At 36.1% G+C, this 15,976-nt stretch overlaps 3 protein-coding genes across 3 annotated transcripts; all 3 read right to left on the reverse strand.

The window, feature by feature from the left end:
- Window positions 1–3,382, reverse strand: LOC120345667 (thrombospondin-1-like). Its single transcript, XM_039415203.2, has 4 exons — window positions 3,238–3,382; window positions 2,262–2,426; window positions 1,645–1,809; window positions 1–865 (listed from the first exon to the last, which is right to left on the reverse strand). Exons 1-4 carry the CDS (start codon window positions 3,290–3,292, stop codon window positions 813–815), a joined length of 438 nt encoding a protein of 145 aa, XP_039271137.2. The 5' UTR covers window positions 3,293–3,382; the 3' UTR covers window positions 1–812.
- Window positions 3,383–3,511: 129 nt separating this feature from the next.
- LOC144425125 (thrombospondin-2-like) lies at window positions 3,512–10,182 on the reverse strand. Its single transcript, XM_078114480.1, has 5 exons — window positions 9,951–10,182; window positions 8,033–8,197; window positions 6,802–6,966; window positions 4,300–4,464; window positions 3,512–3,564 (listed from the first exon to the last, which is right to left on the reverse strand). Exons 1-5 carry the CDS (start codon window positions 10,024–10,026, stop codon window positions 3,512–3,514), a joined length of 624 nt encoding a protein of 207 aa, XP_077970606.1. The 5' UTR covers window positions 10,027–10,182.
- A 2,807-nt stretch (window positions 10,183–12,989) lies between these two features.
- Window positions 12,990–15,452, reverse strand: LOC120325382 (uncharacterized). The gene is made up of 2 exons (XM_039391488.2): window positions 15,286–15,452; window positions 12,990–13,965 (listed from the first exon to the last, which is right to left on the reverse strand). Exons 1-2 carry the CDS (start codon window positions 15,408–15,410, stop codon window positions 13,554–13,556), a joined length of 537 nt encoding a protein of 178 aa, XP_039247422.2. The 5' UTR covers window positions 15,411–15,452; the 3' UTR covers window positions 12,990–13,553.
- Between the last annotated feature and the right edge of the window lie 524 nt (window positions 15,453–15,976).

Below are 15,976 nucleotides of genomic sequence, written 5' to 3' on the forward strand. Positions count from 1 at the left end.
TGGGTGTACATATCCTTTTTTGTATTTCATACAAATGTTAAACCAATGGATAATATCATAAAACGTGTTACAGCACGTATATTGTATCCATTATGACGTCAAATGACATAGACAATAAATCTATTATGGCATCATAACGTCTTACCGTGGACGTCCATGACGTCACAAATTATTCCATGATGTATAAAAGCATCTTAGAATAGCTTCACAATTAGGGTTTTTCATTTATTAAATACGACCATTTGAACCGTGGGCGAATATTGAAGTAAAAAAAATGCACCATACAATGATAGCGATGAAATATAGTTTGGCAGAATGAACCATGTTGAATTGATTTGTCAATAAACATTATATTGCATATGGTGGGGGACTTTCGGGCGAATCTCTTCTATTTGCATCATTCGATTCAGTAATCGTATTATCAGATGCCAGATCAGGTTGAGAATCGTAGATCCCATTGCTCTGATTCATAGATAAACTAGTTATTGCAATCGGATTCAGAACCGACTGTTTTCTTTGTACACTATCCATTGCTCTTTCGCGTTTTATTTCCTTCAAACGACGAAATTCTATACATCCAGCGCCTATACAACATAATGGGACCTCCTGAAGTATGCGCACCAAGATGGCGCACAACCTGAACCAGATCAGGGTGCAGGTTGTGCGACATCTTGGTGCGCATACTTCAGGAGTACCGAATATTGCCCACAAAAATAAAACCACTCCTGGTAAAGTTGATCCAAGGATATCATAATAATATCCAATAAATATTAGAGTTCCACCTATACATATCAATAATATTCCAATTGTCATCAAGATGTAAGACCAAACATTGATAGATCGAAACTCTTCAAAACTGTAGATCCTAAATTTAAAAACGACAAACGTTAAAGCACGCATATGAATAAAATAGGGAGGTTTTATTATACGAATGAAATTTTTTGTTATATCGATAGATCGAACCTCTTAAGACCTGCAAATCCTAAATTTTTAAACAGGAAAACGATGAAGCATGTAAATTAAAAAAATGAGAAGGTTTTATTCTATGAATGCAGAAACAGTAAAAAAAAAAAAAGTTAAAAACCACCAAAAACGGTGAAAAACCGTCAAAACTTTGCAAAACGTGTCAATCGGGACTGTGGAGGCTGAGTCGGCGTTTGGCATGCTTTTTCTGGAGTAGGAATCAAAATCCTGATTACCCGGAGTCAGAGTTTTAAACCTTTGATTGCGATACATGAAGTCAGAATTTGAAATGAAAACTCAAAAAGCATCGAGTTTAGAAAGCGTTCTTAATTGTCTTTCGAGAAAGGATCCATTCGCTAAAGTTTTTGTTAGCAAAATTTGATTTTTCCAAAGTTCGAGGCTGGAGTCGAAGCTTTTAGCAACACGGGTACGGGAGTTGGAGTCAGATAAAAAAATTCTTAACACGATGTCGGGGCCAAAATTTTTTCCACCTGACTACTTCGTTTGAAAAATGTAAATATGTATCAAATAACCCAATGATCATTTCGTCTCTCAAAGAAAGTCAAGCGATTGGAGACAAAAATGAGAGATAGGAAAAATTGAGTAGAAATGTAGACGGCATTTTAAAATAAAAATATGTGACTGTACTGGAATAAACAGTCAATAACACGAATGACTTACCTATTTCACTTTTCTCATCATCGCATGGTTTTCCGCATTCTCTCGGCATAATTTTCAGCATTGTAAAACTATTGGCACTATTAACGCGGATTCTCGTTTGTTCACCTTTTCCACAGGATACCGAACACGCCGACCAATCGCTCCATGGTGACCAAGCTCCTAAGCCTAAGGGGATAAATTTTTGACACAAATTAACGTTTTAATATAACCGTAAAGATACGTAACTAACTATCTTTTAACGCCAAATTAACTAATTTCTCCACATAATTGTATTATACACATTAGGCTTCACGTTGTGATTAAACATTCTACACTTTACGGTCTATCCCTGACCTGGTACACATACTAAGGGAGTACCAAAAATGGGGTCATGTTCACAACACGACGTAAGTACCACTAGTATGCGTGACACAACCAAATTTACATGGCATTGGATGGCATAGCCAGGTGTGGGTTAGGAATAAGATATGCAAAAATAGCTGTGCCAGGCCAAAGAAGAAGTACTTACGTCGTTAAGTGAACATGCGCCGTATACTAATATAGAAATGTAGACGGCATTTCAAAATGAATATGTGCAACTGTACTGGAGTAAACAGTCGATAATACGAATGACTTACCGTGTTGTATTTCCCTTTTTCTATCATCGCATGGTTTTCCACATTCTCTATGCTGCCTTTCAGGCACCTCACAACTATTGTCAAGACAGATACGAACTCTCATTTGTTCACCTTTGCCGCACGACACCGAGCATACGGTCCAATCGCTCCAAGGTGACCGATTTACTAGAATGATGAATGTTCGACACAATTTAACGTTACTAAAATACCTGCAGAAATACGTAATTAAATATCTTTTAACGCCGAATTAACTAATTTCGCCATACAATGTGTAATGCTACAAATATGCGCATTAGGCTGTACGCCAGTGGTTCTCAAAACTTGTTTCGCTCGCGGCGCGATAAACAAATAAAAATCTTTAGCGGCACACTTGTAAAAAATAAAACTAGCTTTAGGCAAATTTATTCTGCAAATGGTAATGCGATGTGTTTGCCAGTTTTAAGAATCAATTGAAACGAGGTTCCGTCGCTCCCGTTTTTGCTTTTATTAATTTCAGTCAGAGCAGAAAATCCGTGTTCCCCGATGATTGAATAGACTTTGTAAACAGATAGCCAAAACTCGTACAAACTTGCTTTCCTGTAGGCCAACTAATCGCGCAAGTCAACAATCGACATGGTGGAGGGTGAACGTCTCTTTTGAAAATATATATAACCTGACAACCCAACCTACAACGACAACCCAATAAAAATGGATAGTACTCACTCAAGTCTCACAAGCTCCCCGTTGCATTCATGCCTATAGCTTATTTTCAAAAATTTCAAAAAGCCCCGAGGCACACCTGAGATTCTCTCACAGCACACAGTTTGAGAGACGCGTTTTACGTTGTTATCAAACTTGCCACACTTTATGGCCAAACCCTAACCTGGTACACATACTATACAGGAGTACCAAAAATTGTATAGAAATGTAGACGGCATTTCAAACTGTAAATCTGCGACTGTACTAAAATAAACAGCCGATTATACGAATGACTTACCTTGTTCTATTTCACTTTTTCCATCATCGCATGGTTTTCCGCATTCTCTCGGCATAATTTTCAGCAATGTAGAACTATCGACACTATTAACACTATTAACGCGGATTCTCGTTTGTTCACCTTTTCCACATGATACCGAACATGCCGACCAATCGCCCCACGGTGACCAAGCTCCTAAGACGATAAATTTTTGACACAAATTAACGTTTTTAATATAACCGTAAAAATACGTAACTAACTATTTATTAACGCCGAATTAACTAATTTCTCCAAATTAAGATGTAAGACCGAACATTGATGGATCGAACCTCTTCAGAACTGTATATCCTAAATTTAAAAACGACAAACGTTGAAGCACGTATATGAATAAAGTAAGGAGGTTTTATTATACGAATCAAACTTTCGGTTATATCGATAGATCGAACCTCTTGAGACCTACAAATCTTAAATTTTTGAACAGGAAAACGATGAAGCATGTAAATGAATAAAATGAGAAGGTTTTATTCTATGGATGCAAAAACAGTGATAAAAAAAGGGAAAAAACTATAAAAAAACGTTAAAAACTTTGCAAAAACGTGTCAATCGAGACTGTGGAGGCTGAGTCGGCATCCTGATTACCCGGAGTCAGAGTTTTAAACCTTTGATTGCGATACATGAAGTCAGAATTTGAAATAAAAACTCAAAAAGCATCGAGTTTACTAAGCGTTCTCAATTGTCTTCCGAGAAAAGATGCATTCGCTAAAGTTTTTGTTAGCAAAATTTGATTTTTCCAAAGTTCGAGGCTGAAGTCGAAGCTTTTAGCAACACGGGTACGGGAGTTGGAGTCAAATAAAAAATTCTTAACACGATGTCGGGGCCAAACTTTTTTCCACCTGACGAATTTGTCTCCAAAATGTAAGTATGAATCAAGTAACTCAATGATCATTTCGTCTCTCGAAGAAAGTCAAGCGATTGGAGACAAAAATGAGAGATATGGAAAATTGAGTAGAAAAGTAGACAGCATTTTAGAATAAAAATGTGTGACTGTACTGGAATAAACAGTCAATAATACGAATGGCTTACCTTGTTCTATTTCACTTTTTCCGTCATCGCATGGTTTTCCGCATTCTCTCGGCATAATTTTCGGCATTGTAGAACTATCGACACTATTGACGCGGATTCTCGTTTGTTCACCTTTTCCACATGATACCGAACACGCCGACCAATCGCTCCATGTTGACCAAGCTCCTAAGAGGATAAATTTTTGACACAAATTAACGTTATTAATATAACCGTAAAAAGACGTAACTAACTATCTATTAACGCCGAATTAACTAATTTCTCCATTTCTACAGCATAAGTCAGGGGTTCTAAACTTAGCGAATGGTTCACTATTTCGAATACATTCGAACTGATTATTTTCGAATATGAAATTTTGAATACGAATTCGTCGCAACCATGGGTTATGTTAAACAGACTTGAATTCATACCGCAAGGCTGCATCATTATTAAAATTAGTTGCCAAAAAGTGAAAAATAAGTATAAACTATATTTCCTAATATTTCTGACTAATTTATTGGGTATCGTAACAATCGTGGCTTTAAATAATTTCAAATTTTTCGACTTATTGAAAATAAATGTGTAAATTAGAAGGCTTGCAGGGTAGTAGGCGTAGCTGCAATGCCAATCACGGAATCGTGCAACAATATGAGGCGCACGTTCGTACAAAAGATCACAAACAATTAAAGTGCCGATTATATTTCATTGTGACTACAATACGGTACAAAGCGCGGAAATCGTTTAGGGGTTCACTTGGAAGCGAAACACCTCGCTGAAGGCAAAAAGTTGCTACTATTCGTAAATATTCGAAAATCAACCAAATAGGTATTCGAATGTTTTTGAATATTCGATTCATTTTGGACAACCCTGAATATATAATCAATTATAAAATATTCAATTGGATACAACAATGCAAACGCGGCGCACATAAATTATAAAATGTCATTTAAGCAAAGAACGGGATTGAGCACATTGTTACATCACAAGTAATATAGATAATACAGGCACGTGTCTGGGTTGATGATTTCGGCTGTCGTGCACCAAAGCGACTATTACCATTATATTCACTTTGACGTGCACGTCGCTTTATTTACGCTGAATATTATTCTCGTTGACGTTAGGACTGTCAGTCAAATTTACACCGTTTACAACTTGCGGACAATAGCCCATTAGATTGCATGATATTCCGAAGAAACAAAAATAAGTACCGGGAACGTGACGGGAGTCCATATAAACATTAACGAAAGAATAAGTTGTAAATCAAAAAATGTTATTTATCTAATAAACTGTAAGAAATGTGGGATGCAGTATATCGGCGAGACCGGAAGGTCGTTAAAATATCGTATAATAGAACATCTGAGAAGTATTACGAAAAGGAGATATGATTTAGTAGTGGGAGAACACTTCAACAAACTGGGACATTCAATAAGTGACTTTTCAGTAACTGGAATAAAAAAACTATTCAGAGACCAGGGCTATCGCCAAACAGTAGAAGCATACTACATCAACAAATTCGGAACATTGGAACCACAAGGACTCAATTCACGGGAGAAATAGACTATAGACTCATCTAAGAATTATTATTTAATAATAATTTTCATTTCAACGTCATATAATATTTAAATTTAACAATCACTCTTTTTCTTAAGTTTATATTATTACTCGCCCCTTGATTGGCGTTTTATTTTACTATTATTTTCAAGTGTCCCAAGTTTAATTTTAATTATAATTCGAAACCTTGGAGTTATGTGCTTGCGATATTTTTTTAAAAAAAAAAAAAAAAAAAAAAAATATTTATTTTTATTTTTTGTCCTACTCGAAATATGCTAGATGGTTAATTTATTCATTTATTATTATGAATTAATATTATATTTTAACGCTATTTAAGATCAAAATTCAGCAATAACTTTAAACCTTTTTTAATTTTGGAATTGGTCCTCACCAGACTAATCCTTGATTTATGTTTAAATGTTGGTTTACTTCCTCGTGGTTCTTTAAGTGCCCATAATTTCAATTACATTTAGTTACCCATCATTTTCGTAAATGCAATAATAAAACTTTTACATTCAATTACATCTAAAATGAGCTCCACTGATATTTGTGGTTCTAATCTTCCCATCATTACTTCTACGGCTAAATGCAAATTAAATGTTTATGCATTGTTACGTCATACTTGATTTGATATTTCAAATTCATTTAGCAAATTTATTTCTTGCCATTGTTGTAAACTGCTTGTCTGAGGAAGTCTGACTCTGGTCGGACGAAACGTTACAGAAATACATTTGTGTTAGTGTGCAGCTGGACTCTTTAATTGAATGAAATTGCAGTATCGTCAGTTTTATGTTTTTTTTACAATCGGTGCTTGAAATTTACCGGTAATGTTTATTTAAACTTTAATTAACATTGGTATTTGTAATGTATACAGAGTTCTTATGCGCCTATACTTATATAGAAATGTAGACTGCATTTCAAAATGGAAATGTGCGAATGTACTGGAATAAACAGTCGATGATACGAATGACTTACCTTGTTGTATTTCACTTCTCTCAGCATCGCATGGGTTCCCACATTCTCTCTGCTGCCTTTCAGGCACTTCACAACTATTGTCAAGACAGATGCGAACTCTCGTTTGTTCACCTTTGCCACATGATACCGAACATAACGACCAATCGCTCCAAGGTGACCAAATAACTAAGATGATAAATGTTCGACCATATTTAAAGTTATCAGAATAATTGTAAAAATACGTAACTATAACTATCTTTTCCAAATGATTCGAGAGTCTTGCTGCACACTAACACAAATAGATTTGCAACCAACGTCAGACTTCTTCAGACATACATAGTTCAACCATGAAGTCTGGCTCTGATCAGGCGAAACGTTACAGAAATATATTTGTGTTAGTGTGCAGCAAGACTCTTGAATCACTTAGGATATTTATATTAACTCATGCTACAGCATCCTTGCATATGCATACAGATCCACCGACACAAAAGCATAGAAGAATGACAAAAGGCTAGTCTCGCAGAAACAAATCATTAGCGCAAGTTAACTATCTTTTAACCCGGAATAAACTACTTTGGGCATATAATGTATATTGTTCAATAATATACACACTAGGCTTAACGTTGTTATTAAACTTGCTACACTTTATGAGTTTATGGCCTAACCCAGGGGTCTCAAACTTAATTTACTTGGGAGCCGCTGGGGCAGAGTTTGGATGAGTCCGGGCCGTATCAGGTTTTTCACACTAAAAGCTTAGCAACTTGTTTAAATTGTATTCATTGTGCACTGCAACTTTAACTGTGCAGATAAAACATGTCGGGAAGCTCCCATGCTCAGCAAAGAAATATTGCATTTCCCAGTTATTTGAAATTGTCTGTGCTCATCACCAACCTTGCTGTTTACTGAAACTTCACTTCCGACGACACGTTTGAGGATGTGCAAAATTATAAAATTTTTATTGGCGTGTTTACAAATTTAGGCTGTGGTAGATATTTTGTTATTAGTGTTAAACTATTTGTAACTTATAAAAATGTATTATGTATTTGGCTGATCATTCTCATCGGCACAGGAGCCCCTTTCTGAAGGGGATTTTAGTAGTGGGGGTGTTCACCCCCTACAGGAGGGTTTGGGAAAATCACTGCCTGGTACACATTCTACAGTCCCACCAAATATTGCATAAAAAAGTAGATGGCATTTCAAAATAAAAATGTGCGACTGTAATAAACACAAAACTGTCGATAAAATGACTTACCTTGTTGTATTTCACTTTTTCCATCATCGCATGGTTTTCCACATTCTCTCGGCATAATTTTCGGCATTACAGAACTATCGACACTACTGATGCGGAATCTTGATTGTTCACCTTTGCCACATGATACAGAGCACGCCGACCAATCGCTCCATGGTGACCAAATTCCTAAGAGAATAAATGTTCGATACAATTCAACTTAAGGCGCCCCAGAAGTATGTGTACCAATATAGAGGTAACTAATTTTGTTCGTCTACGTTACATCAAGTTGTATAGACCAGGGCTACTCAACTGGCGGACCGCGGTCCGAATCCGGACCTTTCGAGTATTTGATTCGAACCGCAACTAATTCTTTATTTTAGATCATTAGTCCCACTTTTTAAATTCCTTTTTATAAAATGATTTTATAGTTTTAAATATATATGAAAATAACTATGACACTATAATGAACAATCTTGATTATCTAATAATCGTCAGCCGGCCGAGAAAGTGCGCGTTTAAGGATGCCGAAATATAATTCCTGGAAAGACCGGACCCAAATATTATATATTGAAGTTTTGTACAGGACTGAAACCTATGGGCAGGCGGTATATTCACTTGGCTAACACAGACAGTCCCCAAACTAAAAAGAAGAAAAAACGGAACTATTCATCCATAACTATTCTATTCATAAGCGAGAGTCTATACCTGGCAAAGGCAAACTGCGGCCCGCGGGCTAAATCCGGCTCGTCGGGTGAATCAATATGGCCCGCTTGATGCTGACACAACCAAACTAAACAAATAGCCCAAGGAATTTGTTGAGATTGCGCTTAAATTTAGTTTTAAAATAAGACTTAGTGTTTTTTGCTTTTGATACAATGTAAATATTGTTCATGAAATGTAACTTCCTACGTCACACTTACATAGCCCGCCAGTCTAGGTAGGCTAAATTTTTGGCCCCTGGTCGCTCAGACGTTAAAAAATTGCGCAGGGGTTCCCCGATTCTCTGGAATGCTACACTAAAAATGTTGAAAATACTATAGCCTGTTTGAAGAATAGTAACTGTCATATATGTCAGGCCTTGGCAACACGTCGATCACTGTCGACTTTCTTAAATGGAAGAGCCGAGCTTCTTGGCAGTGGTGGAATTTAATGTATGCGTGTGTGAAGTTATCTGCATCTGCAGTAGTCATTCGTTTTTGTGAATCACTTTGTTACCGATCAGTCTATCGATGAGCTATCTTGAAGATTTTAGTCGATCCCGGTCGGAGGCAAGTTGGCCACCCCTGATATATATGGATAGATCTCAAAGCTCAGTTCTAAACAAGCAGAACCTCTGAAAGCATGGTTGCTGTTGGTGTCATTTTTGAAAACCGCTCGCGGTCACAATCGAATTCCGTCAGTTATGAAAAACGTAAAACGAAGTTTTGAAAATTATGTGGATGGATATGTAGTCAGTGGGATTTGAAATTAAAAAAACGAGTTCTCTTATGTATCGACTCAGTAACAACAGGTTCCTTCTTTTCATAAAAAGTGTATATATATATATATATATATATATATGTAACTACGTAAGCTGCATTTACGTGACACGCTTAACGTAAATCTAATACATAACTTACAAAACGCCAAATATAAAGCTGGTCATCAGCTACACTGTACGCTACCCATTTGCTGCGCTTGTATAAAATCTAAGTAAATAACGGGTTCGCTAATAATCACCCAATTCCAAGAAGGGCGCGAACCCCCTACATTCTACCACTGCACGTATTTCAAAATAACTGTACAAAATATGTTTAAAATATCAGAAAAATATGGCTCAAAGATGGTGTTTTATATTCGCGTATTCGTTATTATTTTGTATATTGAGCTACAGTAATTTTTTCACGTCTCAATGATTTCCTCTAATCTACATAATTTATTGTTTTAAAATGAAACTCACCTGTTGTTTGCAATATTAGAGTTGAGAACGTGATCAAAAGAATTTCGCTGTGGGTTAAAATGGATTGAATCCGCATATTGTTGAAAGATAAAAATTCTGATGATGTTTGTATTTAATTGTACCTTTTGAACGAGTATATACAGTATATAGTTATAAATAATGCAGCATTTCTAACACGAAAAATGCTATTTTTGAATCGTCGAGTTTAGACTGTCTTGCCAAGCCACACACTGCATTTCTACCGAACCCAATCAACTACACGTATCTTGACTTCACTCTCTTGTTTACTATTTTTAAAACAACTAATGTTGGTTTTCATAGCTCGCGGGGTTTTGTGATATTTTCACACTTACGTAAAATGTCAATTTAAACAGATAAATATCATAAATTGCCTTTTATCAATATAAATCGCAAAGTGAAGAAATACACTTTGTTATTTCTCCCATTAAACTAAGAGCTTTCTTGACCCAAATCAGTCAATTAATTGCTGTAATTAGAGACAACTATTAATTATGAGTTTTGATAGGAATAAAATAAGAAAACTGTCTGATGGCGCTTACTGCGTAATAATCATGTACTCTAGCATTATTAAAAAATCACAACAAACCTGGTTAAGATATATTGAGAATTGACTTCATAACAAAATTAAAATCTTAAACGAACTTTATGGACACCCTGTATATCACGATATGTGAGAAGTTACTCTTATCTGAAAGAACAGGAATATTTCTGGTTTCGCAGTTGACGATTATTCAGCTATTGAAGCTATTATTCAGCTCTGAAGAAAGCCCCTGTTATCTCACAATATGTAAGGGGTTACTGTTGTTCGAAGAACAGGAACCTTCGCTACCAAATTTATCACACTCTGAGTAAGAGGGGGAGAGAGGAGGGGGCATGAAATTTGGCATCGAGATGTTTAATCTGCAATGCCAATGCTGTGGAGTCCAACAAGATTTACCAGCTTGGCCATCGCGACGCCCTAAGATTAAGAATTATGGATTGCCGGGTACTCCCGAAGTATGTGAACGAAGATGGCGGATAGCGGAACGTAATATGTGTACCAGGTTATGGTTAGGCCATAATTTCAGGTACAAATACTACGGGAGTCACTTGACTAGTCCCCGAACTCGAACTGAAATTGGGAAAAATGGAATAAAATTATGGCTAAACCCTAACCTGGTACACAACTACGTTGTAGTGTCCGCCATCTTGGTTCACATACTTCGGGAGTACTGATTGTCGGACATCTTGGTGAAGTTAGGATTGTTTGGGATTGGCGCCATCTTATCGCCATTTTGAATGCAGTCATGTTAAATATTTGCTACAATACTTGATACAGAATTTTTATTACTTTGCATATATATATATTGCATATTGTGCGTTATCAATATATGAAGAGAATATGTACAAAAATATACTCGCATGAAATACAAGTAACAGGTATAGAAATACTATCATTACAATTCCACGGGACCACAATACATGCTCGCACATAGCTGTAATATGTCACAAAAATACACAAGGAAACTTTTGCAAAACAATAAAAATTGTGAATAACATCCTAACGAGATATCGATCGGAGACCGACGACTTATCGATCTTCAGCAAAAACAAATATTAATTTAAATAATTACTTGCTAATTATGCGACTCAATTCATCCAAAATTGATAGGCTTCTGGTTCGAGATATGATGAAAACACATGCAAAATTTGGAGGAGATTCAACCTCGCCTTCGTGAGATATCGCGTTCATTTAACAGACAAACATACAGACAGACGAATACATATCAACATACTTACGGATCTTAAGATCGATAAGTAACAAATACATATCAACATACTAACCGATCAAGATCGATAAGTGTCTAGAGTAGATAAACGATTAAAACATAACATAAAACCTGGGTTTGACCTTTTGAAAGCCATCCCCAAAATCTTCGGAGTCGGAGTCGACAATTTGAATTATCCGGACCCAGAAGTAGGACATTTTTGACTTTTAATAGTTGGAAAAAGGTAAATATGGCATGGCCTTTTTAATAGTCTATTAAAGAATGTCTGCATAAGCCAATGTTTTTCTTATCAAAATCTGAGTTCTTCAGGGGAACGAATTTAAAAATTCTACAGCCTTGACTGGTTGGGACAAAAATGCTTTTTTTTACAATGGGAACAAGCGTTTTCAGACTATCCCTAAATAAGTGTATTATTCAAATTTCGGTGCCCCAGAAGTATACGCACCAAGATGTCGCACAACCTGAATCCTAACCGGTACACCCATATTATTTTCAGGTCGTGCGCCATCTTGGTGTACATACTTAAGGAAGTCCCAAATTTCACTGTATTCCCTTCTAACCCCGCATTTTACTATTTTGATAAGTTTTGAATTATAAAAAAGAAATATATGAAGTGGTCAAATCAGGGCGTAAACTTCAATTGGGCTTGAGTTAATGAAACCCATTTCTGAGCAGTTGTGTCTGTTTGCCGTTAGCTCCGTACGTGATACAAGGTATATTACATAAAATTCATCATTTATTTTTGACGAAGCTGGGGAAAACAACACGCAAACAAAATAAAAAATAGCGGCGCTCCAGAAGTGTGTGTACTAATATGGAGGTAACTAATTTTGTTCGCCTTCCTTACATCGAGTTGTGTAAAGGGACTGAAACTTATAGACAGGAGGTATGGTATATTTACTTGGCTAACAAAGGCATTCCCCGACCTTGTATTAAAACAAAATAAGTGAAAATAATCAAATTATGTCCCAACCTGGTACACATACTACGGAAGTACCCAATATTCTGTTCAGCTACATTATGAAATCATATACTCACTGAAAATATTAAAAATTAAATCTTCGAGTTCTGATAAAGGCAGTAGTCTATGGTGGTGCCATTTTGCTTTCAGCTATCTTAATTAAAATAAAATTATATAATTTTGGCTATTTTATTGTTTAACAAGCAATGGCTTGAATAAATATATTCACAAATGAAATACTAATACCAATGAGTAAATACATAATTTAGTAATAATTGATTATAAACATAAACTAAAAAGGCACAAAAAAATCAAAATGCAACGAATTACTTTTACGTGGTTAATTGAATGTTCAAAATGTATACCGGTATTTTACAGTGACTATCCGAATAAGACACCAGCCAAGGAATCACTACGTAAGAGGCTGCGTGTGCCAGTAAATCCCACCCTCACGTTTAGAAACGGGTATTATGGCGTCACCGTTTGTGGTAGCATGACGTGGTGTGTGTACATATCCTATTTTATATTTTATACAAATGTTCAACCAGTGGATAATATCATAAAACGTGTTACGGCAAGTATATATTGAATCTATAATGACTTCAGATGACATAGACAATAGATCTATTATGGCGTCATAACGTCTTTCCTTGGACGTACATGACGACACCAATTATTTCTTGATGTATAAAAACATTTTATAATGGCTCCGCATTTAAGGTTTTCTATTTATTGAATACGACCATTAAATTCGTGGGTGAATATTGAAGTGATAAAAACCCACCATACAATAAAAGCAATGAAATATAGTTTGGCAGAATGAACCACGTTGAATCGATTTGTCAATAAACATTATACTGCATATGGAGGGGGACTTTCTGGCAAATCTTTCGTATTTGAATCGGCCGATCTTGTAACTGCATTATCAGATGCCATATCAGGTTGAGAATCGTAGATCCCATTGCTCTGATGCATAGATAAACTCGGTAATACAATCGAATTCAGAACCGACCCATCTCTTTGTACGCTAGCCATTACTCCTTCACGTTTTATTTTCTTCGAACGACGAAATTTCAAACATCCAGCGCATATACAGAATATTGCCCACAAAAACAAAACCACTCCTGGTATAGTTGATCCAATGCTATCATAATAATATCCAAGAACTGTTAGAGATCCTCCTAAACCAATCGATACTGTTCCAATTGTCATCAAAATGTAAGACCGCGCAATGATAGATCGAACCTCTTCAGAACTGTAGATTCTAAATTTATATACGACAATAGTTAAAAACATGTAAATGAATAATATAAGGAGGTTTTATTGTACGAATCAAACTATCGGTTATATCGATAGATCGAACCTCTTAAGACCTGCAAATCCTAAATTTTTAAACAGGAAAACGATGAAGCATGTAAATGAATAAAATGAGAAGGTTTTATTCTATGAATGCAAAAACAGTGAAAACGAGAATATTGTTCAGAGACCGAAGACTTATCGATCGAAAGTTAGGAGATCCCCCAAAACAGCGCTCTTACTCCATAGTGACACCTTGTGTCCCATCACGAATTAATTAATAACTCGCTAATTATACGACATAATTCGCCCAAAATCATTAGGCTTCTGGTCCAAGATATGATGAATGCACATGCAAAATCTGGAGCAGATTTAATATCGATTTCGTGAGATATCGCGTGCATCTAACAGACAGACAGACAGACAGACAAATACCTATCAACATACTTACCGATTAAAACCGATAAGTAACAAAATCGATAAGTAAAAACGTCAAAAACTACCAAAAACGGTGAAAACCCGTCAAAAACTGAAAAATCGAGTCAATCGGGACTGTGGAGGCTGAGTCGGCGTTTGGCATGCTTTCTCTGGAGTTGGAGTCAAAATCCTGATTACCCGGAGTCAGAGTTTTAAACCTTTGATTGCGATACATGAAGTCAGAATTTGAAATAAAAATTCAAAAAGCATCATGTTTTCTAAGCGTTCTTAATTGTCTTTCGAGAAAGGATGCATTCGCTAAAATTTTGTTAGCAAAAATGTTAAATTTTCCATTGCTGCACAGCCCTAGCGGCAATGCCTATTTTCGCAATGATTTCCACATTATTGAGCCATATTTTGTTATTTTTAAACTATTGTCCTGAGATACTCGTTTCAAAATATCTCGAAGGGGAAGTTTTTTGTATGATTTTGTAACGATGATTTTGTAACAAATTTACCTCGTAACGTTCTAAATTAGCGCTCCAGAAGTATGTGTACCAATATGGAGGTAACTAATTTTTTTCGCCTATTTTACATCAAGTTGTGTAAAGGGACGGAAACCTATGTGCAGGGGGTATATTCACTTGGCTAACACGGACAGTCCCCGAACTTGTAATAGAACTAAAATAAGGAAAATATGAATAAAATTATGGCCTAACCCTAACCTGGTCCACACACTACACGGGAGTACCGAATAAAGACATTCATTTCGCCGAAGTTTAAAAGATAGAGCATGGCAATGTTTACTACCGAGAAATAGATTTTCATCCACGCAATATAAATTTGAGAGAATTAATATTCAAAATCTTACTTATTCTCGCCGTCAGAGTCCTCACTATTGTCGTCCTCAAAAACAATGGAATCGTGAATAACACTCGACATATGGCGACGACGTTTAACGACATCAACTTCAGGTTTTTCGTCAGTTTCCCCCATCGTGTGTATTGTATGAAAAGTACTCCGCAGAAAGTTTCAGTATTTTTTATTGGTATTTTATCTTCTGAATATAATTTCAAGTAGAAACATTATCGATTACATATTTAGATATCGGAATCACCAATTCTGAAAGCAGGAAGAAACTATTTTGAAGCTGCCAGACCGTTCAAAGTGCTTGGTTGAGTGTTTTGCTAATAGAAATAGCGGGCGGGGATTTTTAATGTAGCACAAATACTGCAAAGAGGGTAATATTCATTATGCTGATTTCAAAACTTTATTGGCTGTAAGCTTTGAAGCATGGATATGGTTTATGGGTGCACTTACTCCTAGTTAGACGCCAAATGAAGGTTTAAGTACTACTGGAGCGATTGCCTTAATAGCCTACCGATAAGTCTACCATCCATGTTTCATATCTAACGCACTTTCTGATTTTTGTGCCGACAGACGTCAGCAAAATAATAGATTGATAGTCCATTGACATCGCAGCCTGGAGGCCAAACAAATGCTTATATTACAAGCTTGTGCGTTCTATTCGCCCCGAACAGTCTGCGACCAATGGCTTTTTT

Source organism: Styela clava, chromosome 1, assembly GCF_964204865.1.
Source record: "Styela clava chromosome 1, kaStyClav1.hap1.2, whole genome shotgun sequence".
Classification (NCBI taxonomy): domain Eukaryota; kingdom Metazoa; phylum Chordata; class Ascidiacea; order Stolidobranchia; family Styelidae; genus Styela; species Styela clava.

Excerpts from the sequence above, each read along its gene's own strand:
- LOC120345667 (XM_039415203.2), bottom strand. The coding sequence starts at position 3,292 with ATGCCGAGAGAATGCGGAAAACCATGCGATGATGGAAAAAGTGAAATA. Across the intron at positions 2,427-3,237 it reads AAAAAGTGAAATAGAACAAG|TAAATCGGTCACCTTGGAGC; the intron begins GTAAGTCATTCG and ends TCATCATTCTAG. Across the intron at positions 866-1,644 it reads TGATGAGAAAAGTGAAATAG|GATCTACAGTTTTGAAGAGT; the intron begins GTAAGTCATTCG and ends TTTTAAATTTAG.
- LOC144425125 (XM_078114480.1), bottom strand. The coding sequence starts at position 10,026 with ATGCGGATTCAATCCATTTTAACCCACAGCGAAATTCTTTTGATCACG. Across the intron at positions 8,198-9,950 it reads TCTAATATTGCAAACAACAG|GAATTTGGTCACCATGGAGC; the intron begins GTGAGTTTCATT and ends TTATTCTCTTAG. Across the intron at positions 3,565-4,299 it reads AAAAAGTGAAATAGAACAAG|GATATACAGTTCTGAAGAGG; the intron begins GTAAGCCATTCG and ends TTTTAAATTTAG.
- LOC120325382 (XM_039391488.2), bottom strand. The coding sequence starts at position 15,410 with ATGGGGGAAACTGACGAAAAACCTGAAGTTGATGTCGTTAAACGTCGT. Across the intron at positions 13,966-15,285 it reads GACTCTGACGGCGAGAATAA|AATCTACAGTTCTGAAGAGG; the intron begins GTAAGATTTTGA and ends ATATAAATTTAG.